Genomic DNA, 23441 nt, shown 5'->3' with positions numbered 1-23441 from the left:
ACTTTTATCAGCAATGTCGTGTATCCTGAAGTTCTAAGCTGAAGAAGAGGTACCGGACAAAATCATTCAATTTTTTTTCCTAAAGAAAAACATACAGTTGATATCACTAACCACAATTTGAAACACGATGGAATAATATTTACCAATATGAACAGTGATGTGGTTTTTTAATTGAAATTCTAAAAATACCGTTTAGATTGTGATGATTTGCGTGTGATATTTAACGGATGTTAAAATAAATCACGCCTCCTAATTGAAGCCCGCCCTTAGGGCGGGTAACGTTGTACGTTGTTCGTTCGTCTTATATGGGCGACTACAATTTTTACCGCTTTGCTTTGAAGAACGGGAATGAAGGGGGAGGAGCGTGTTAATATGTCTGGTTGAAGGCTGTGGGCTGTGAGGTGAGGGGGTTTTAACTTTTAAGCCATATTTTAGTCTTACAGCCGCCATGTTGGTGCTCACTGTCACTGCGATGCGAAGCGAAAGATGCCTCAGAGCTGTTACATTCACAATCACTATGTCGTATGTACTCCCGATATGTGTTTCCTTCATTGTAAAAACTACCAAATCAACAGTAAAAAGGATTTTGAGCCGATATGCCAAGTAAGTTTAGACAGGTCTACTGACTACTGATCTAGTATTGATAACAATGTCACGAACTGAATTACGATGCTAATTTTTCTTTTTATTTCAGCATCTGCATCTGTAACCAACAATGTATAAAGCATACCAGAAGAGAAGAAAAGGAGGTGCTGAGAAGGAACTTGATCGAAAGAAAAAGAAACTGTCAGATAGTGCTTCAAAGTGCAGAAACCTTTTGGATCTGTTCAGGAGTACTAATTCTGGGCCTGGTGAAGTCAGTGAACACGGGGATAAGGATACTGAATCGGTAGCTGGACCATCAGCAGCTGAATTGGTAGATGATCAATTGGCAGCTGAATCAGTAGATGACCAATTGGCAGCTGAATCGGCAGAATTGGTGCAAATTGGTGAGCATGAACAGGTGCGGTCAGCTGAGAGAGATGTACCTGCTGCAGCTGCTACACTTGCAGAGGAGGGATACCCCTCGATTAACTACTTTAAGAAACCATGTAGCGATGCAGATTGTTTGCTGTTTTGGAATTACCACCCAAATCAAAAAATTGACAACCAAGTGGTCAAGAGGTGTCTCATGCGAAAAGATGGTACAAACAGATGGTGGTTGTCATACAACAAGGACAATCATTCTCTTCGCTGTTCAGTGTGCTTGGCGTTTTCCAGCACCTCAGACTGGTCCACGTTCATCGAGGGAATGACTGACTGGCGACATGTACATACACGTGTTGAAGAACATGAACGCTCTTCTTTTCATTTGAGATGCTCTACAGCATACCTGGTAGATCGCCAACAGTCCAGCGTTTCTCACCTGCTCGCACGTAGCCATCATGATGAGTTTAGAAAGAGATGACAAGTGATGGAAAGAGTTGTGGATGTGGTCAAACTCATTGGTAAGAGGGGACTGAGCTACAGAGGAAGTAATGAAGACGCAGCATACACACTTGACAATGAGGAGATCGACCATGGTACATTTCTGGAAGTTGTAAAACTACTTCGGAAGTATGATTCCTGCACAGCCGATCATCTCTCTCACGTTGTCCAGAACAGCAAGAAGCAACATGAGAAGGCAAAGAGTTCACGAGGTCGAGGCTCCTTGGTAACTTTGCTGTCTAAAACTACAGTGAATTATGTTATCACAGTTATCCGGGATAAGATACATCAGTGGATTTCTGAAGAAGTAACAGACATGTTTGCTGTGGAAATTGATACCACTCAAGACATACAACACAAGACCAGTGGTCTGTTGTTCTTAGATATGTTGATAGCACTGGCGCTATCCAAGAAAGATTAGTGAGTGTGGTGAAATGTGAGGAATCTACTGGCGAAGCTTTTGTGCAACTTGTTTCTGAAGTCTTGTTCGGACTTAATCTTGGCATCAAGAACTGTGTTGGAAACTCAACTGATGGTGCAGCAAACATGCAGGGGCGCTACAAAAGCTTCAGTACTCTGCTATCAAAGGAAGCTCCAATGCAGATCCATGTTTGGTGCCACGCACATGTGTTAAATCTCGTTGTGACCGAAGCTACAAGTGTTGTGGTGACGAGCGCATCACTGTTCTCACTACTGAATGACATTGCAGTATTCTTTCGGGAATCTTATCAGCTAATGAACATCTGGAGTCGACACTCCACTACTGTGAAACGAATGGGAACTATCGGAGAAACTAGATGGTGGTCAAAGGATGCCACCTTGAAGAAGGTTTTGAAGAAGGCACCAAAGGGGAGCATCCCCTACTCTAACCTAGCATTTCCACAAACTAATTTCTCTTTTACATTACACCCCCCTTACAGTGGTTCTATGCAACCAATTCACCCATCGTCCCACGCGTTGGTGCTCTAACAAATTTGGGTCCGGCCCACAATTTTTCACACTGTGCCATCGCACAATATCCTGGCTGGGCAGTGTGGCTCTACTGGCAGTCTTGTCGACCTGCATACTCCACTGTTGCACCCTCGCAACGCTGGAGCCGCCTCCGAGCTTACCTGCTCCTCAACCTAACAATGGAGGATGCCCTCTCTGGCTTTCACCCCTTGATGCCCACCATGGCACCTGGCACGCCAGGCCCCTTGCCATGGGTACCTGCACCCACTACACTACACTAATTGGTCCCCTTGACCCCTACGGCCTCACCTGGCTGGCGAGCTCTCAACTCCCGGGGTGAAACATAAGAGGACACATTAACATGCCACACTCCCAGCTTCTCAACAACACCATTGCAACTTCGCAAAAAAAAAAAAAAAACTTTCTACACACAGCACCAACCGAAGAATAACATCCATTTCCAAAACATCTGAGCCCCCACTGTTCTAACGTCAATGCAGGCGAGTGTTCATCTCCATCGGGGGTGTACTCTGCTCCACAAACACCCACCTGGTATCATTCATTCAATCTTTGCTTCGACACAAAAAAGAAATTGCAACGCACCTCATTTACACCTCATCTCACTCACAACAAACGTTCCTCCATTCATCCTTCAATTGTCGGGACAACGAGGAAGAAGGAAGGCGCTAAACTATCGTCTGCCAATTCCAAATAATTAATTACCAACTCGTCAATTTACATCGACTGTAATCTCTAACACTCTTCGTCCTGTCATCAACATACCTTGTCTCTACACCAACGCCATCGACAATTTACGTACCCTCTGGGTCATGTGGTTCCCCCACGGACCTAGGCTCTCGACTTTGGTTCCGCACATGCGTGCCAGGGAAACCTTGACACTGTGCCTTGCTCCTTGCCTCCAGATGCGTGCTGCACACCCGACATGCCACTCGTGCTGTGAACATCCCGCGGTGCTGTCTCACGAGGCCATGCGAAACGCAAATGCGTCATGTTCTCCCCGCCCACAGCCGAGGTGGTCAAGCCTCCTCTGGCCGTGCACAAAGCACCGGCTCCACATGGCACGCTCCAGTTCCGTGTGCCGTGCTTCCAAGCCCGGCTATCCTACACGCCTGACGGTCTGGCGTGCACACAATCCTGCGTCCCCACGTGACCCCTACCTGCAATCTTGCAGATGCCCCCGCTAACCCGCCAATTAGCACGGGGGCACCGAGGGAATCTCCCTAGCTTCCCACACCCTTTCTCCAGGGTGTTCTCGGGATACCCCGTCGCTCAAATCTGGCTTTGCTGCTCCATCCCTCTCTGTTGGGCTTACCGAAGCAATGAAATGCGCCCAATTGGCAACGTTTCTGTTTCAGCCACCGGGTTCGATACAAAACCCGACGGGAGCATTTCCAAACCCCCATTATATCTTTGCAAAGGGGCGACCTGCATGCATGCTCTCACATGCAGCACCCACTGCACCACCCCTCCAGTCAGGTTACTCCACACCGGGTTCAAATCCGCAACACAATGGGGAAGCCGTTTTAAATTTATAACTAAACCGTCCCTACGGACGGCTCCCCCAGTCACGTTCCTTCCACCTACTCGCGATCCACTCCGATTGCACCCTCGCCACACTCTCTTTGGCACTCACCGGTGCACACATGCTTTACTCGTGCCGGCATGCACGGAATGTGCAGCGTCAGCCTCCCGTGTAGATGGTTCGGCTCGCACTGGAGTGCTCGCTTCACCAACCGGCAGCTCGGTCTACGCCACGCGCACGAATTCGGCCAGCTCGCCCACAGGACTTGCACACCGCACACCTGCACCCTCACACCCCCATGAAGAGTCCCTATATAATTCCCGGACTCGCTTTTGACACCATTGGTGAGTGTGTCCGTGAACAGGTCTCGGCGGAAAACGCCAGCTCCGCCCCGTGATCAGACTCCGCCGACGACAACTGCACGGAAATGCACACCAGTCGAAACATACACTCCCTGCACGTATTTTGTGCAGTACGTGCTTCGACATCCTCCCTGCCGGCTTCTGTGATAAATAATAAATTATTCTCCCCAGCTTTATACAATTCCCTATCTCCCATGGTTCCGTCTCTCCCTTAACCCATAATGGCGCTGTTCCCATTTCTCATTGCCACTGGCCCCGCCAGCCGTCATTACACACTGCGCGCCACACACGCACCCTGCGTTCGTGTCATTACCACTGGCCTCGCCAGCCGTCATTACACACTGCACGGCACACACATTTGTGTCATTCCCACTGGCCTCGCCAGCCGCCATTACACACTGCGTGCCACACACAATCATGTCATTACCACTGGCCTCGCCAGCCGCCATTACACACTGAGCGCCAAACACGCACCCTGCGATCGTGTCATTATCACTGGCCTCGCCAGCCGCCATTACACACTGCACGCCACACACGCACCCTGCGTTCGTGTCATTACCACTGGCCTCGCCAGCTGCCATTACACACTGCGCGCCAAACATGCACCCTGCATTCATGTCATTACCACTGGCCTCGCCAGCCGTCATTACACACGACGCGCCAAACACGCACCCTGCGTTCGTATCATTACCACTGGCCTCGCCAGCCACCATTACACACTGCGCACCACACACATTCGTGTCATTACCACTGGCCTTGCCAGCCGCCATTACACACTGCGCGCCAAACACGCACCCTGCGTTTGTGTCATTACCACTGGCCTCGCCAGCCGCCATTACACACTGCACGCCACACACGCACCCTGCGTTCGTATCATTACCACTGGCCTCGCCAGCCACCATTACACACTGCGCACCACACACATTCGTGTCATTACCACTGGCCTTGCCAGCCGCCATTACACACTGCGCGCCAAACACGCACCCTGCGTTCGTGTCATTATCGCTGGCCTCGCCAGCCGCCATTACACACTGCACGGCACACACATTTGTGTCATTCCCACTGGCCTCGCCAGCCGCCATTACACACTGCGTGCCACACACAATCATGTCATTACCACTGGCCTCGCCAGCCGCCATTACACACTGAGCGCCAAACACGCACCCTGCGATCGTGTCATTATCACTGGCCTCGCCAGCCGCCATTACACACTGCACGCCACACACGCACCCTGCGTTCGTGTCATTACCACTGGCCTCGCCAGCTGCCATTACACACTGCGCGCCAAACATGCACCCTGCATTCATGTCATTACCACTGGCCTCGCCAGCCGTCATTACACACGACGCGCCAAACACGCACCCTGCGTTCGTGTCATTATCACTGGCCTCGCCAACCGCCATTACACACTGCGCGGCACACGCATTTGTGTCATTCCCACTGGCCTCACCAACCGCCATTACACACTGCGCTACACACAATCGTGTCATTACCACTGGCCTCGCCAGCCGCCATTACACACTGCGCGCCAAACACACACCCTGCGTTAGTGTCATTATCACTGGCCTCGCCAGCCGCCATTACACACTGCGCACCACACACGCACTCTGCGTTCGTGTCATTATCACTGGCCTCGCCAGCCGCCATTACACACTGCGCGCCAAACATGCACCCTGCATTCATGTCATTACCACTGGCCTCGCCAGCCACCATTACACACTGCGCGCCAAACATGCACCATGCGTTCATGTCATTACCACTGGCTTCGCCAGCTGCCATTACACACTGCGCGCCACACACGCACCCTGCGTTCGTGTCATTAACACTGGCCTCGCCAACCACCATTACACACTGCGCACCACACACATTCGTGTCATTACCACTGGCCTCGCCAGCCGCCATTACACACTGAGCGCCACACACGCACCCTACGTTCGTGTCATTACCACTGGCCTCGCCAGCCGCCATTACACACTGCGCGCCACACACATTCGTGTCATTACCAGGGTCTGCCAACCGACTCTCCGCATTCACCTGCATTCCCCTGCTCACCATCTTCCCGAAGTCATGCTTCCCTTCGCTCGACATCGCGTCCATTTTCACGCTCATCATTTGCATTTGTGCTACCATTTGTTCAAAGAACACTTCAGCTCGGCTTTTTGTGCCGGTGCCAATCCGCCATGCACTTTCCGCGCTGCTGGCACTGTACTTTCCGGGGGGTGAAGGTGGGGGCTATTCTTTGTACAATGCATCTCTCTTGTTTCTTGGTCCTGAATCATTAATCCAGTATCCAAATTCACAATGCTAAGGCCCACCGGAATATGTCTGGGTCGGTCCGTCATTGTTTGCACCGATAAAATTAAAAAAAATTATGTCCTAATGCCTTGTAATCTTTGAGGTGCGTGAAGCACACCTGAGGTCCGATCCCACTCCCGGACACCAAATATGTTACGGCCCGAGGTTCGGGTCTACTATGAGGGGGTTAGTCTCCGTTCCCTCCCGAACTTACCGGACCTGCGGCTGCTGCACACTAATAACTTCGTACTTCAGCAGGTTGCGTACCAGCAACTATGAACGCCAATTGGTCTGTCACGCGATAGCTTACCAGTACCATATGATGGACCCAATCAGGGAACGTACCTAGAAGGCCCACCTTCCCTCCGGTGGTGTACCACTTTATTTGGTACTGTCCTGTTATCCCGGACCTCAGTGTTTTTTTACGAGTTTGGCTAATTTGGATTATGTGTTCGGGTTTGGGTTAGGGTTATCGTTGGGATTAAGCAATGCATTTGTGAAACCAACCAAGAACGGAGGATTAAGCGGTCTGTTTCCTTCAAGAAAAAGGAATTCTTCCGAATGGGCGCAAATTTGCTATTATCCCGGACCTCAGCGTTTTTTTTACCTCAGCGTTTTTTTTACGAGTTTGGCTAATTTGGATTTCAACATTTCAGCAATGAATTTGTGGAACCTGCATTTTGGTGAATTTGTGTGAATCCCATTTAGCCAAACTCGTTAAAAAAAACGCTGAGGCTGGGATAACAGGAAAGTACCCTTTCTTTTGTTCCTGGATGGAAATTTAGACGGCCGAGCAACCGTTGGTACCCGCCGGGCGAATGCTAATTTTGTTATGGTCGATCGCCCGATCACGGCCATAATAACCCGAAATAAGGGGAAGGGAGCTAAGATAATTGTCTGCTATGAAATAACTATTCTAAGGGACCTGCATGTGGTTGCTATTACTTTTTAGTGGTTTCCCAAAACCGCAACAATATATTACGTCATATACCTGGTTGGGGCAAATTATCACACTTGATGATTGGGGGAACTGAAATTATGACAACAGGGTGATGATATATGACAGGGGTGGGAGGGGGTGCATGTCCCCCAGATCTTCTGTAATTACAACTTTGATTAAGGGCACTTCAAACATTGAAGCATTTGTTATGACTGCCTCCAACCATCCTAAGCCTGGTGTTGGCTTTATGGTTAGGGTGGAGGGCTTGGGATCCTTGGGTCTTGAGTTTGAATCCCGATCAGCTGTTGAATTAACACCAGGTGGGGTTGACTCAGCCTGTCATCCTTCCGAGGTCGGCAAAATGAGTACCATCTCACTGGGTACTCTCTCAATGAGGTTGATGGCAGGATTTTCACTCCGGCCGCAATAAAACACCTCATTCTGTAACACACACAGTGGTGTGTGTCGGGATGGTGTTGAGGTCACTTTGATAGTGTTGACTAACTGAACAACATGTAGAATAAACCATATGGTGTCTCAATGCAATCTCTTCACTTCCATGGTGACAGACAGCTTAGAGACTTACAGTACTTCAAAATAATTGAATACTTACATTATTTGTTAACTGGTATCCCCACCCAGGTCATACTATCCTCTTCAACTAAAGTATCAAACAAGCCCGGCTATGCCGCTGTTAGACTTTCGCTCTTATTTTTCTTACGTATGCCTTTACGGTTTTTTTAAGTTTCTTCATTTACGGATGCTTTCCGACGGTTCTGTGATTTTCCCGGTGTACCGGCTTAGATGTCCCTCGGGCACGCCAAATTTCAGCTTTCCATGACGCCAGGATAATACCAAACATTAATGTCAGTCAATCATTGAGTCAGTGGTTAAGAATAGCTTCATATACTCGATACATGTATTTTTCGTAGCAGCTGGCGGGTTGTCCCTGTGACCTGGTGTGAATCCCAGCGGGCCACGTCAAAGCCACCGTGATGCCCGACTGATTGAGTATCCCCGAAGCCCGATCACGCGTCTATCATCACAATAACGTGCTGGTGGATACGCCGCGCCAATCGGTGCCATGCGCCATGATTCCAATTAACGACCGAACGTATCCAGTGAGCACACAGCACGTTCCTGTGGTGTGTGATAATCACCCGTGCCAAATCGCGACAGCGGTCAGGACCAACCAAATTCACCCCGAGACCAAGTGGATTTCATACTGAAAGTCACATGGGGCAGGAGTACAAAGTGAAGCAAAATAACAAGAAGAAAGAGCAATCACAGATCGCAGACCCTCACCAAGACGGGTTTTTTGTGGTGCATTTTGGGTGGCAAAGAAATGGAAGGATTTACTAAATGAAAAGTCTAAATGGTCTAAAGGGCAAAGGGCTGAAAAGGTGTAAAGGTCAAAAGGATGAAGGGGGCAAAGGTCTGATAATAATAATGCTAGGTATATATAGCACAAGATGATAATTTAATATCCTCTGCACGCTTTACAAATGATATCAATTAAAATTAATTCAATATATCTATATCAAAATATATTGTTACGGATCTCCGACGTCGGCTCTCCCCTTATCAAGGGGGGGTTAATCCCCTTGTCTTTGATCTGGCCGACGCGAGTCCTGGAAGTTATAACGTTCCTTCCGGTCGGTGGTAAATAGGGTAGTTGGTCGATTCTTAGTCCTATTACCTAATTACTACCACCGACCGTAAAGCAAGGGAATAACTCCCGCTCGAACCACGGATATTGATGGAATATGCCGAGCGGATAGCAATCCGCGGTCCGAGCTGTTAACAGGTGACTAGACCCGATTATAGCGGTTCCGAATCATGCCACGCTTACCCAATTAGAGAAAAGACGGATGCGATCGGATAAGAGGAAACCAGGAAGAACAAGGCAATTTATTACAAATGTACAGAAAGAAGAGGAAACGAAAGAAATGTACAAGATAGAAAGAGGAAGGAGAAGTACACAGGGCAGTCTTAATTACAGGCTTAACTTATTCCCTGGACAAACGGGCCCGTCTCACACACAGTCACTCACACGGGGATTACAGATGAACAGGTTGGAAGGTCACCAGCGCGTCCAGGCTCCAATCCGGCTCCGGTCCAGGCGATGGAAAACCCGGCAGGCAGCGCTTCACAGTGTAACGCGAACGGACAATTATATCACAGGGGGAAGGCTGGTATCCTGGCGGCGTACGTAATATTAGCACGACTCGCGCCAAACGCCCCCCTCTCCAATGTCCTGTACGCAAGCGCCAATTGTGCAAGTCCTTTCAACCACGATTAAGCGCATTCGTCCTCGCAGTGCTGTTACCAGTGCGCTCTCCCAACAAGTCCTCTTTAACGAGCGCTCTTCTCATCAGTCCTGTAAAAGGGCTTTGCGCTCACACTTTTATAATCCAGCCAGCGATCGCTCCGCAAGCCCAAAAGCCACGCCTATCAGGCGATGTCACTCCAGCCCTGGTTGGCTGGTTATTGCTTACCGGCCCCACCCTGACGGCTGGGCGACGTGGCCACACCTTCATCCTGGCGCTCCGTCCTCTTTTCTGGGCCGCACCTCGTGGCTTATGGCGGCGTTTGGGCGGAAGCCCAACGAGGTTGCGTACGCTGCTGTCAAGGCGCGTAACAAATTGGGAGGGCCATGGGGCACAGACAGGGGGGCACGTAACGGCGTTGCTTGGAGGGAGGATGGCCAAATGGACGGAATGAACGAAAAGGGGGCCTATTCTTATTTGATTGACACAACGCAGATTCAACTATTGGGAAAAGCCTTATCTAACACATACTAAGAAATAACTGACATCCTATGGTGGCCTACGTGTTTCTTGTGGCCTATCTATGGGGTGCTTACCTTTAACCTTTAATGATGTGATATTTACAAGAAGTGTGGGTTCTCAAAACCACGACAATATATATCAAATATATATATATATATTATCAAATATATATATCAAATGATATCAATATATCTCATCATGTGCTGGTACATAAGGGGTGCATGTCCATTCCGGAGGACGGATTCATGTTGTTTTGTGCTTTATACGTGAATAGAAGGATCTTGAAAACTATTCTATTTTCAATGGAAAGCCAGAGGATGTTTTTTAGGATTTTGAGATAAATTGGCTTCTTGGAACTTTCTCAATAATTCCATCAGCTCAATAATACGTTGTAGCTGATGGACGTCAGATTGTGGCAGACCATAACACAGGCTGTTGCAGACATCTAATCGGCTAGCAACAAACAGGTGTACCAAAACACTTAGATAGCCTCTGTAGCAATATCTGATGGTCTATTGTATCGAACGCTGCACTGAAATCAAGAAGTGTAAGGACACCTCTTTGTGTCAAAGGGGCGCCAATTTGATTCATCCAGCTGCATAAAGAAATAAATGTGTTGTATTTGCCAGATGTAGGGCACTCCTTTATATGAACTTTTCTCGAACATTACTTGGTTCCTCCTCAGAACACTCGGGTAGTCCAGCATGCAATCGAGATTTTTTGAATGCCCCTTATTTTGTATTGTTTGGCATTTTCTATAAGTTATGGAATGTCCCTTCTTTTCTATACTTTGCCACATGGCACATCCCCTTATATAAAGGGGCCTTTTCTATGCCCCTGGCATTTTACTCAAGAATTAATAGAAGCACCACATGGCACATACCCAACTCGTATTCAAACAGTGCGTAATTAATAGACATTCAAACATATCAATGAAACATAATTAATAGACGTAGTATGTTACTCAAATTTCATTCGTAGGTAATTCATTGATGTACTCACATTGCATTAGTATGTAATTAATGGACATACCCACATCCAATAGTACATAATCAATAGACATACTCACATATCAATGAAACATAATTAATAGACGTAGTACTCACATTTCATTAGTGCTTAATTAATAGACAATCTCACATCAAATAGTACGGAATGGAATTAATAGCTGTAGTACTCATTGCATTAGTCACAGGTCAGTGAGTTTATAAAAGCTCAGGAAAGGATATGAGAAACACCAAAAGGTAATGATAGACATCAGCGTGGATTTGAAATTATTTATAATTTTCAACTATAATGTAGAGTCCACTATTGTTCGCTTATTATAGCCACTAGCAACGGTACCCACCCTATGGGCGAGGCTTCAATTGGGAGGCCCAAATGAAAAGGCAAAATATCAGAAATTGAAGGCTTTTTTTATTTTAAACGATTTATATAAACATCCGTTAAATCATATCACACGCAAATCATCAAAATCTAAACAGTATTTGTAGAATTTCAATAAAAGCCACATCACTGTTCATATCGGTAAATATTATTCCATCGTGTTTGGAAAAACTGGAAAATTGGAAAATTGGAAAAATTGGAAAAAAAAATGGAAAAACAATATAGCCTATTTTACTCCAGGAGGTCCCAGAATTACCCACCCAAAATTTCGTTGCGAGCGGTTCAGCCGTTTTTGCGGTACCTGGGAACAGACAGACAGACAGACATTTGGTGAATTATAGTAAGATGAGGTTAAGCCCCTCAATGAATAATGGAAGCCCATAGTTTCAACAGAGCTTCGGGACATTTACAAGTTGAGAAACGTTCCAAGGATAGAACCAATCCGAGACAGGTCACCACTCAGTTGCAGGATACTTTACTGAATGGACAGGAATTTGTAATTTGTTCCTATAATGTCCACTAATGACCAGCACTGGCAGAAGGGTCCTCCGGCTTAACATCCTTCTGGCAGACACATCGATGCCTTGCCTTGCATCCAAAACACCAGGGTGGCACTTTAGAGCTGGGTCGAGATTTGAATATTTTTTTTTTGTATACAAGATCGAAGCTCGTGTAAGAGCTAACATTAATCACAAAAAAACAAACGGACACATAAAACATATGATAAAGGGAGCTGGAGACAAGATGGGGGAGAGAGGGAAGCACACAAGCACAACAGGAGAGAACAGGGACATCGGGAGATCTGTGGGAGGGAGAGGGCTTGGAGGGGAGGAGGCATGGGAAAGGGGGGGGGGGGGTGGGAGAGGTATAAAACACATGGACTCTGCTAGAACTTCCAGGAAAGCAGTTGGCATTTCAAAAAAGTGGATCTGGGGTGAATTAACGTGGGTAGAAAAGATCAAGGTTTTGGATGGGGGAAGATAAGAGATGGTGGTGAACAGCTGTTTTAAAGACCTGGAGGGAGGAGTGAGATTGAAGAGAGTGAGGGAGTTTGCAGTCTAAATGAATGCAGTCTAAATGGCCCTGACACGAGCGTAAAATAATAAAGAACTTCCAGTTTGCTACATCCTTTCCCTAACCAACCTACCAGGTCACCTAGGCTGGAGGATCGCATCATGCTTCTGAAAGTTTCACGTCAGCATATGGCAAGCGAGAACGTTGTAGCACAGCCTCCAGGATATTCTAGACTCTAGAGGCTTCTTTTTACCTTAATTTGATATATATAAAAAAAACAGTAGCAATTTTCGCCGACACCTTTTAAAAGTGTTTGAACATTATCTTTGGAAATACATCCACGTAAAGGACAAAGGGGGCAAAGTATTGTGTTGTGTTGGCTGAAACGTATATTGTGCTAAAATCACCACATATTGTGTTGGAAAATACCATTCCATACCATTCCACATGTAACTACCTTGGAACACCATAAATAAAAATAAAACTAAATGTCAAATTTTCATTCGTCTGCATTCAACTTATAAAACCGTGACTTCATATCCTGCACCATGATTTGATTAGGCTATTTTAGCAATATTTGAGGGAGGCAGTGCGCTTCTCACCAGAGGGTGCAAGAGGAGGTCAAATGCAAAGACAATCATGACGCGGGCGGGGTTGTCTCTCTCTCTCGCTCTCTTTCTCCCCCTTTATATAAAGCTCCAGATGCTCAAAGCCACTTCTGCACGACGCTAGAGGAGCACAAAGGTAAGGAAATGAACGGAGAGACATGCAGTGGTATGAACGGAATTGTGGGTTACTTGGCTAAAAATTTGTGAGATGTAGATCTATAAGTAATAATTACCACCCTCGATCCCAAAATGTCTTCCGAATGAGTGTAAATATTCTCCGCAGCATCTGATTGTTTTCGGGCTTCTTCTTAGAGTTTTGGCTTGCGAGACAACTTGCCTTTTGGGAGCAGGAAAACATTTGAGCACTCGGAGTGAGAATCGTGAAAACAATGAAGAATCTTTAATCGAGACCATGGAAATGCACTTTGAGATATGTGAGTTGCAGTTGGATAAGGAGTAAACAGTTTGACAGTTCCTCTACCCCTGCAGCCCGGCACCCAGGTGGAACCTTTGAAGGTCGAAAGCTTATTAATATAAACCAATCTGACTGCCATTGAAAGCCTTTGAAGCATCAAGGGGCCTGCACCTATGATGTGCAATTTGAGATGCACCTGCAACGCGATGAATGTGCAGAACCAGTAAGTAACCTCACCGATTTCAAGAGAGCCAGAGGAGGAAAATTATTTGCTTGCTCGGTACAGTTGTAAATGATAAGTTGGCAAAACAAGGGGCTCCCTCATACACAATAGATCTAACACGGTCGTGCAGAGTCCCGCTCCGTGCACTTGCAACAAAGCACTCTGTTTATTCCAAGCTGAGATCGGCTCCACCAGACTAATTGGCATCTTTAACCCAGCAAGAGACCCTGCAGGAGGTTTGCAAAGGAACGGGAAAAAGGAGGGAGGAGGAGGCTGCCTGTGGAAAGGGGATCTTCCATTGCTAATCCACTCTCTATATAGCAAGTCAATTGACAAAAAGATGTCCGCATTATTATACTGTCATCCATTGGCATGGAGGTGAAGGCGCAAGGGTCACTGGGTTTAGTAACCACCCAACTCTCTCCCATCCACCATCAAAAAAGGAAAATAGTACTTCAGCATTAAAAATTGTATGACACAAAACTCAGGGATAAATCCAAAATTTATTTCAAGGGCCAACATCCCTATACCCCCCTCTAACAATACCCCTTCCCCCATCACCACAACTCTACACCTACCCCACCACCACCACCCACCCCGACATTCCAATACCCCGACCACCCAAACATCCTACACCAATATCTAAAATTCAATCATGGGTCACCTCCTATCGGGATGTAAAAAACTATTATCAGAACAACTTTACACACAACACACAACAAAGTATGCAAAGTGATTCATTGGCATATCTGCAAAAATTTTAACATCCCAGAAAAATCATGGAAACACGAATCAAGAGCAATCATTGAAAATGAGGATGTCGTGCTCACGTATGGCCTGATCATTCCATCGACCATGAACATAGAAAACAAAGCATTGCGTCCGGACATTGTACTCGGGAACAAAAAGGAAAAGACTGCATTAATGAATGAGATATCAGTACTCAGCGATTGTGGCCTAAACAACGCAGAAATCAAGAAAATGACCAAATACCAGGACCTTCAAAATGAGGTCAATAGATCTTGGAAGCTGAAGAGAATCGAAATTGTACCAGTGATAAATTGGAGCAACAGGAATGATAAAGAAGAACTTCACTGAGATTAAAAAAAAAACCATCCCCGGGAATATTACCACAAATGAACTACAACTGGAGGCAATCCGGGGTTCGGTGACGATCCTGAAAAGAGTGATCAAAACTCTGAAAAAGTTGAACAGCTTAGTCTATGAACCGTGATGCCTCACCGAAGTAGAGATGGATACTTTGGGTCCTGGGATGACTCCGTTCCACCTCTTGAATCGTTGGAGCCAAGGATGTTGACACACATACTTTAAGGAAGAAAGCTGTTGGCAAAAGATGAACTGCAACCCCACCCCATGAGTAGGTTTTCCTGCATATTGCACGAGGAGCGATGATTAATTGATAGCTGTGATGTCACACTTTGTATTCCTTCAGATTTGCACGGATTCAAAGGCAAGGATTTGAGTTGGCCTGTACCCAGCAGAAGTTGAAGCAGGACGTACGCGCAATGGGAGTAAGGTGCTGCCAAGCCTCGCGTGTCTCGCCCATGCTGATTGTAGTGCTGTGCGCATGCATAGTTACGCATTGTGGAGGAGAGGCAGCGAGATCACGGTAAGCAGCACTTTTGAGACATCAAAACTTAGGAACGGTTAATGTAGTTCTACCTTGTGGGAGGTTGGAACTGTGCCATGAGAATATACCCTATCTACCGAAGAGGAGTCACCCATTATGGTTCCGCAGGAAGGAGAGACACGCAGACGCGTACTTTACGCATTATTACAGCAAACTGCGGGGTGAGGCTGCAGCACGGAGGGCACTTGTTCACCTAATCCAAGCAGCAACATTGTGAGTGTGCACAAGGCCCAATTGGTACTGGAGCATTAAAAGGTTACCGGAACAACATTCACACAATCTCACAAGAAACACGTCAATGTTTTCTGGAATTGTCACGAGATATAAATATTTATAATAGGCCGAAAAAACTAGAATGTAACTCTGGAGAGTGCAAACCTCCACCAGACTAAACAGTTTATCATTTTGTAGCTAAAATTGTAGTATCCGGATGTTCAGCAAACAGCAAAATCTAATCAATCCGTCATTGTCACACACCCAACCTGTCCACCAAGTTTCGTCGAAATCCATCTCTAACTTTGAGACATCCTGCTCACAAACAAACAAATAAATATCCTGCCCAAAACAGAAGAATGAGATTGAAGAGAGTGTGGAAGTTTGTTCCACAGGTGGGAAAAAACAGAAACGAATGAGTGAAGGTGAGCAGTGATCCTTAATCTAGGTAGTTTCACCAGAGGGGGGTTGATGGTGGACCGTGTGTGCCCTGCAGAAATCTTTGGGCATGGGGATGGAAAAAACACGGAGAGGACAGAGGCTGCAATAGCAGAAAGGAGGCGGTAGAAGACAGAGAGACCACTGACATGTCTGCGATGGTGAAGTGATAGGCCCATAGACTCAGCTTCAGCAAGGGAGTTTCCAATGATCTTAAAGACTTGGTTTCCACGATGTCAAACTGAGCAAGGTGTGAGGTGGGTGAGCCAGCCCAGAGGGGAGAGCAGTACTCCATAAAGCTGCAGATAAAGGTCTTTTAGGTGGATAGGAGTTCAGGTGTGCCAAGGAAGGACTTTGTGCGATGGAGTGATGGATGCCCATTTGCTGGATGTGATGGATGCCCATTGCCCAGTTGGCAACTGGCTTTGGAGGCCAACTTTGAAGTGCGGTTTGGCCTAGAAAGATCATGGCTGATAGTGAGACCTAGGAGTTTGAATGACTGTACTTCCTCAAGAGGATTGTTAAGAAAGTAGATGGGGGGTGAGGGGCGTGAGAGAAGGGTTTTCCAGACGCTCCTTTCGGAGAGAGATAGTGAGAGTAAGATTTGTCAAGATTGAAAGACATATTCCAAGTATTTGAGGAGCTTGTGATTTTTTTTTCCAACGTCTGAAGAGAAGGAAGAGGATGTAGCCTACCTGTCTGAAGGATGGGGGATGTCACAGCAGAAAGTGAGAGTCATCAGCAAATAGATAAAGGGGATTTCCCAGAGACTCAGAGAGAACATTGATGAAGATCAGGAATAGGACTGGGCCCAGAACCTTGGGACACTCCAGCCTTGACAGGGAGAGAAGATGAAAGGATTCCATTGAGAGCCGCACGTTGGCTATGAGAGTAGAGGAAGTCAGTAAGCCATGGGTATAGTTTACCTTGGATTCCAAAGGCAGACAGTTTGGAGAGCAAGGCAGGATGCCAGACTGTATCGAAAGATCAAAATATGTCCAGAGAGACCACCCTGATCTAATGTCTAATCATTCGGTAATAAGGAAAAATATACCAGTTGATCAATTCTTGAATAGTTTTTTTGTAGCAATTGCAGATCCATATACTGTGTATTGTAAGTAGAAGAGACACCTGAACCATGCCAATTACGTCCTGCTTGCCTCCAACACAGACACATGCAGAGCGTACGCCAGGTCGATGAAGAGCAGCTTGTGCCACATATCGTCCTGCAGTCCACGGGTCAAAGACACCGGCTATCGTCACGATTCCCACGAAGCAGGTACCTCAGGACGTGGAAATGTTGCTTATTCCCAAGCATGATATAATGTCATCGTCCCTGAAACGGGGTGGTTCGGAGTAATGGGCCAAGTCGGATTTTGAAACGTGTCCAGGTACCCTTTTTGCACTACAAGGTGAACCGTGCTGTGCCATGGCGAATCCCGCTGCACATGATGGATCGTTTGTCATGCAAGAATGAGGCTGTTTTGGCAATAAACAAGTGTCCCATGACATTTTTCAGGCAGGGTAGTGTACACAATAAATGAAAGATTATACAAGTCAGGAGACGACGATGGTTCACGAGCGAGCGGTATTCAATGACAAAGGACGGACTATAACCGAAACAGGCCCGGACAGGCCAGGCCTGGAAATGTCAAAACGAAGGTTACTGACCTTTAAATGATATAGAAAATAATGTATAATCAGTTATGAGGTTAGTTAGCTACACAATACCGAAAATTTGGTTAGATTCCGACAACTCTGAAACTTTGACCTTTGTGACCTTGAAATGTCAAACCGAAGGTTATTGACCTTGAAATGAGATAGAAAAGAATGTATAATCAGTTATGAGGTTAGTTAGCTACACAATACCGAAAATTTGGTTAGATTCCGACAACTCTGAAACTTTGACCTTTGTGACCTTCAAAGGTCAAAGGTTGAGGATTCTGAAATTTGTAGGAAAACTTGTATTTCATGATGTATGTGATAATATAAGATCAAGTATGACATTTCACCCTATCAGGAAGCGAACAATGTAATAAAACCATCAAAAATCGACTTTTTCTAAATTTTGTGACCTTGTGACCTTGACCTTGGGGCGAAAATGAAAAATCAAGCTCCGTGGGGCTAGACACATGACATTGGCCTAACCAAATACCGAAACCCCTGTCAGATTCCACCAACTCCCTCGGAGAAGATGTAACTTGAACTCGATTACCCCCTAAAAAGACATCTTTTTTGGGCGTGGCTCCGCCCACAATGGGCGCAATACGCCCACTCTACGCAGGACAACTAGATCATATCAGCCTCCCACCCAAGTTTCATCAAGATCGGATGATATCATCGGGTAGTTATGCTGCGGACAGACAGACACACACACCGACACACACACAGACAGACGCACACACGACGAATATAGTGGTCACTTTGTTTGATAACTCGTGAACCAATTACTGCATTAGCTGTGTACGCGCGGTACCGGTGGGTATAGAATGTGAATTTACTGATGGCGGAGAGGTTGGACTGCGCATGCGCATTTGCCTGAAGTTTGCTGAGAGTGGCGGAACTGTCCTCACATTCATGCCAAGGGGAGGCGGAGCTTGCATCAAGCAAGTAAGCAAGCAAAATTGGTCTTATCTAATACTAGTGGGGTATGCCTGCACATTACAAGCAATAACGAACATAATTCGTACATAACTTTGTACATCGGTACATAATAAATAGAAGCTTTATAATTATAAGCAAACATCACCAACCAGCTGTTGGATATCAATTTAGGGGTTTTTTTGTCACGGATGCGTTTGTGGTTTTTTACTTAAAATTTGATTGAGGTTTTTATTTCACAGATTCCAGTCATTGAAATTACACTTTTCAAATGCTAGATCCGCTCATCCCTCTCCTCCACGGCTGCAGAAACCCTCATCCACGCCTTCATCACCTCCCGTCTGGACTACTGCAACAGCCTCCTCTATGGTTCACCCTCAATAATCACCAATAAACTCCAATACATTCAGAACTCCGCTGCCCGTCTACTCACCCATTCCCGAACCCGTGACCACATCACCCCCGTACTTTACAAGCTTCACTGGCTCCGAATCCCCCAGAGAATCCAGTACAAAATCCTCCTCTTGACATACAAAGCCCTCCATAACCTGGCCCCATCCTACCTGGCTGACCTCCTCTCTAGACACACTCCCACCCGCAACCTCCGCTCTGCTGGTACCAACCTCCTGACCCCCTCCATCCGGACCAAATTCAGATCCTGGGGGGACAGGGCCTTCTCCATCGCTGCTCCCACCCTCTGGAACTCACTACCTCACACCATCAGAGACTCCTCCTCACTCACCACATTCAAAACATCACTAAAGACCCACCTGTTCAGCACTGCATTCAACATTCAACCCACAGCATTTAACCCCTGACTATCACTTCTCCTTCTCCCTCCTTTTGCTTTAAATATTTCCCTATTGATTCTTGTATTTTTGCAATTGTTGTTTTCATGTATTGTTATGCATTATGTTTTCCACTCTGTCAAAGCGCCTTTGGGCTTCTTGAAAAGCGCTATACAAAATAAATGAATTATTATTATTATTATTATTATTATTAGATATCGATTAAGTTTTTTTTTATGCCTCCGCCGACAAAGTCGCCGGGGGCCTTATGTTTTCGGGTTGTCCGTCCGTATGGGCTCAACCTCGTTTTTCTCAGCAAACCATCTGTCCGATTGAGACGAAACTTTCAGGATAGGAGTAACACCCATGCAGAATGCTTTTGTGATAATTGTGATGTCATAGGTCACGTGGTATGGCAGCCATATTGGATTAAAAGAAAATAATTAAAACATTATTTCTCGGAAACTGTTGAATGCAAATTTTTTAAACTTGGCACATTGTCAAGTACTCACAATGGGGAACAAAAGCCTGATAATGGTGACATCATAGGTGAAGTGGTATACCAGCCAAAAATGTTTTCATCGTATTCCTTATCCTAAAAATCAGAAATTGCATGCACATGATCTATGACCAAGTTGTATTGAAATAGTACATTTATGACATCATAGGTCAGATGGTTTGGCAGCCATATTGGATTGAAGGAAAATATGAAATAATTATATCTCTGAAACCGCTCACCCTATTGATGCGAAATTTTACAAATATCATCTAACAGCACTGTTGCATATAGTTCGCAAATGATGATGTCGTAGGTTATGTGGTTTGGCAGCCATCTTGGATAGAAAAACGAACCTTATCTGATAAACACGAAACTTCAAAACGTGATCCCCTACCCATACATATGGAGAGTGTACATTTTTTAAGGTCGGATTTTATTAAGTATGGCAGCCATATTAGTCATGTGGTATGGCAGCCATATTAGCTTGAAAGCCGATATTTAAAAAAATCCCTTCTCTGAAACTGCTTCACCGATCGATGTGAAACCTGTCATGTCTGGTAAAAATGTGATACTTGAGAACAGCTGAAGGGATTTAAATCAAACTTGTTTATTTTTCAGTTGCATTGTTCTAGTTAACGGTTTTTATCTAAATTTTCCTTTACGGATGCTTTCCAGTGGTTCTATGATTTTTCATATCGTGTCATATAATCGGTTTCAGCCCTATCTTTCAATGGTGACAATTCACTTTAAAATTCTCAGATCCAGATTCAGACCAAGATCTTCTCCAAAATCTAATAACTTCGTCCTTGTCACATACCCAACCTCTCCACCTAATTTTGGCCAAATTCGTCCACAACCTTTTGCAATATCCTGTTCACAAACAGTCAAACAGACAGGGCTGAAAACATAACATCCATCCACCATAAATGACGGAGGTAATGAGATTATGAATTGCTACCCTCCTCATCCCTCACCATTTTTTCTGATCCCTGACAGTGATGTGCAGGACAACCACGCTGCCTTGCCTGGTTATAAACGACACATCCTTAGCAACCATCCAGGTACACTTTCACCCTGAACAGTATAGTACATATTGAATGTAATCAGGCTACATAGGTGGGGATTTAAAAAAAAATCAAATTGAGATCATGAAGGGGATGGGGAACAGGGGAGAAAAGGACATGGGCTGGGAAGGTTGGTGAGAGAAGGAAAAGATGTTGGAAGGAGGGAAACCATAACCACCACCCTATTGTGGTTCACACCCACAGTGTTAAGAGGGATCGCAAGAAGAGGCAGCAGAAAGGACTCGAGTTCAATCATCCGAATTCACGGCACTCACCATCTTCACCTGAGTTTGACTGCACATCACCCAGCCGAATGAGGTGACTTCATGTTTGCATGCCTTGGTTTGCGCGTCTGCCATACAAATTCCCAAAATAGTCCTGAACAAGGGTCAATTGAATGTAACACAATAGCATGTATGTAATCATATACCTCAATGTCATCATAGCATGTGTCCTAATCAAATCTTTTACAACCTTTGCAAATTTTCATTCATGTGGTAACCTCATTGGCAAACAAATGGCAGATTGATGTTGATGTTACCATCAACTGGTAACAGATGGTAGAAGTGGAAACAGATCAAGAAGGGTCACAGAGGGCCCAGATCGAAAGAAACCATGGTGGAATCTCTGACTCCCACTAAACAGGCATGTCCCCCACATTGAGTGCAGACTCCAAGTTTTCATCCGGAGATGGTGTACAGTTTAAATGGGACATCGAGCTTGAGTGGTGCTGTACCCGAGCCTTATCAAAGAAAAATCTCTCCAGATTGTACAGGCATTTCTACACCATCCTCAATGACTGGAGACACCAAAGTGCTGAACCAATGAAACAGGCAACCTTATGGTGCTGGTTTACATCGGTAGAATACTTGCACATTCTTGTTGCTTAATTTCTGGCATGTCACCAAAATAAATATTGGTCTCGATAATCATAATCATATTGCCTTCTTTTACTTGTGCAGGTCAGCCCCTGGATTTGAATCCCGACCAATCTATAAAATGTCATCCTGGTGTTTCAAAATCCCGCCGATTCACCCATGTGTGTGCGCCTTCCCTCGGATGGACGTTAAATGGACATCGTGTCTCCGGCGTTAGTTAGTGCATGTTAAAGATCCCACGGTGTTCTTCGCAAAGAGTAGGCAACCTATCGCCGGCAACTTGAACAAATTAAAAATTCCAGCCGAGCCAGCAGGGGATACTGCGTCAGCGGCACAGCTGCAATCCCAGAAAATGATGCTACCCGCAGCCATGTGCTGCATACGAAAGAGACCGACATAATTTAAATCAAGAAATACAAAAAGCTACAAATATATATATATATATATATATATATATATATATATATATATATATATATATGTATATATATATATATATATATATATACATATATATATATATATATATATATATATATATATATATATATATATATATATATATATATATATATATATATATATATACAGTATATATATATATATATATATATATATATATATATGTACAGTATATATATATATATATGTACAGTATATATATATATATATATATATATATGTACATATATATATATATATATACACACTAGCTTGGTGAGGCGAGCGGGGAGCTTCGCTACTGAGGAACAGGCTTATTTTACCTGAGGATAATGACTGTACCTGAGTTGCTGTGTTGTCATGATTTACACCAATCATAATACAAACAATTATTTTGCACAAATGTATTTGTTGTGTTTGTGATATTACATTTTTATAGGCAATTTCGGTTGAAGATATAGGTTGAATGTTTTTTTTTCAACAAAGAACCCCTCAGCACATACATAGGGGAGGGGTCGGTGCAGACTGGCGGTTTGGGACGATTACACCTCACCACCACGTAATTCAAAACACCTCACCACCAAGTAATTCAAAACACCGCACCACCACGTAATTCAAAACACCTCACCACCACGTAATTCAAAACACCTCACAGCCAAAAAAACATGGAATAAAAACACCTCACCACCACGAAATTAAAAACACCTAACCACCCCGAAATTGAAAACACCTCACAGCCATAAAACACGTAATAAAAACACCTCACCACCACGAAATGAAAAACACCTCACAGCCATAAAACACGTAATAAAAACACCTCACCACCATGAAATTAAAAACACCTCACAGCCATAAAACACGTAATAAAAACA

General features: G+C 45.2%; 1 protein-coding gene across 1 annotated transcript; it reads left to right on the top strand.

The window, feature by feature from the left end:
* Positions 1-13470: 13470 nt before the first annotated feature.
* Positions 13471-22183, top strand: LOC144890886 (uncharacterized). The gene is made up of 6 exons (XM_078772777.1): positions 13471-13494; positions 15450-15626; positions 15756-15860; positions 17470-17577; positions 21183-21247; positions 21455-22183. The coding sequence occupies exons 2-6, from the start codon at positions 15523-15525 to the stop codon at positions 21565-21567; spliced, it is 495 nt and encodes a 164-aa protein (XP_078628903.1). The 5' UTR covers positions 13471-13494; positions 15450-15522; the 3' UTR covers positions 21568-22183.
* The last annotated feature ends 1258 nt before the right edge of the window (positions 22184-23441 follow it).

The sequence above is a fragment of the Myxine glutinosa genome, chromosome 2, assembly GCF_964187855.1.
Source record: "Myxine glutinosa chromosome 2, kmMyxGlut1.1, whole genome shotgun sequence".
In the NCBI taxonomy this organism is placed as follows: Eukaryota; Metazoa; Chordata; class Myxini; order Myxiniformes; family Myxinidae; genus Myxine; species Myxine glutinosa.
This window is presented reverse-complemented; position numbering and strand designations above follow the sequence as displayed.

Coding starts and splice junctions, on each gene's coding strand:
- LOC144890886 (XM_078772777.1), top strand. CDS start 15,523: ATGGGAGTAAGGTGCTGCCAAGCCTCGCGTGTCTCGCCCATGCTGATT. Junction 15,627..15,755: donor GGAGAGGCAGCGAGATCACG/GTAAGCAGCACT, acceptor ATGGTTCCGCAG/GAAGGAGAGACACGCAGACG. Junction 15,861..17,469: donor CTAATCCAAGCAGCAACATT/GTGAGTGTGCAC, acceptor CCTCCAACACAG/ACACATGCAGAGCGTACGCC.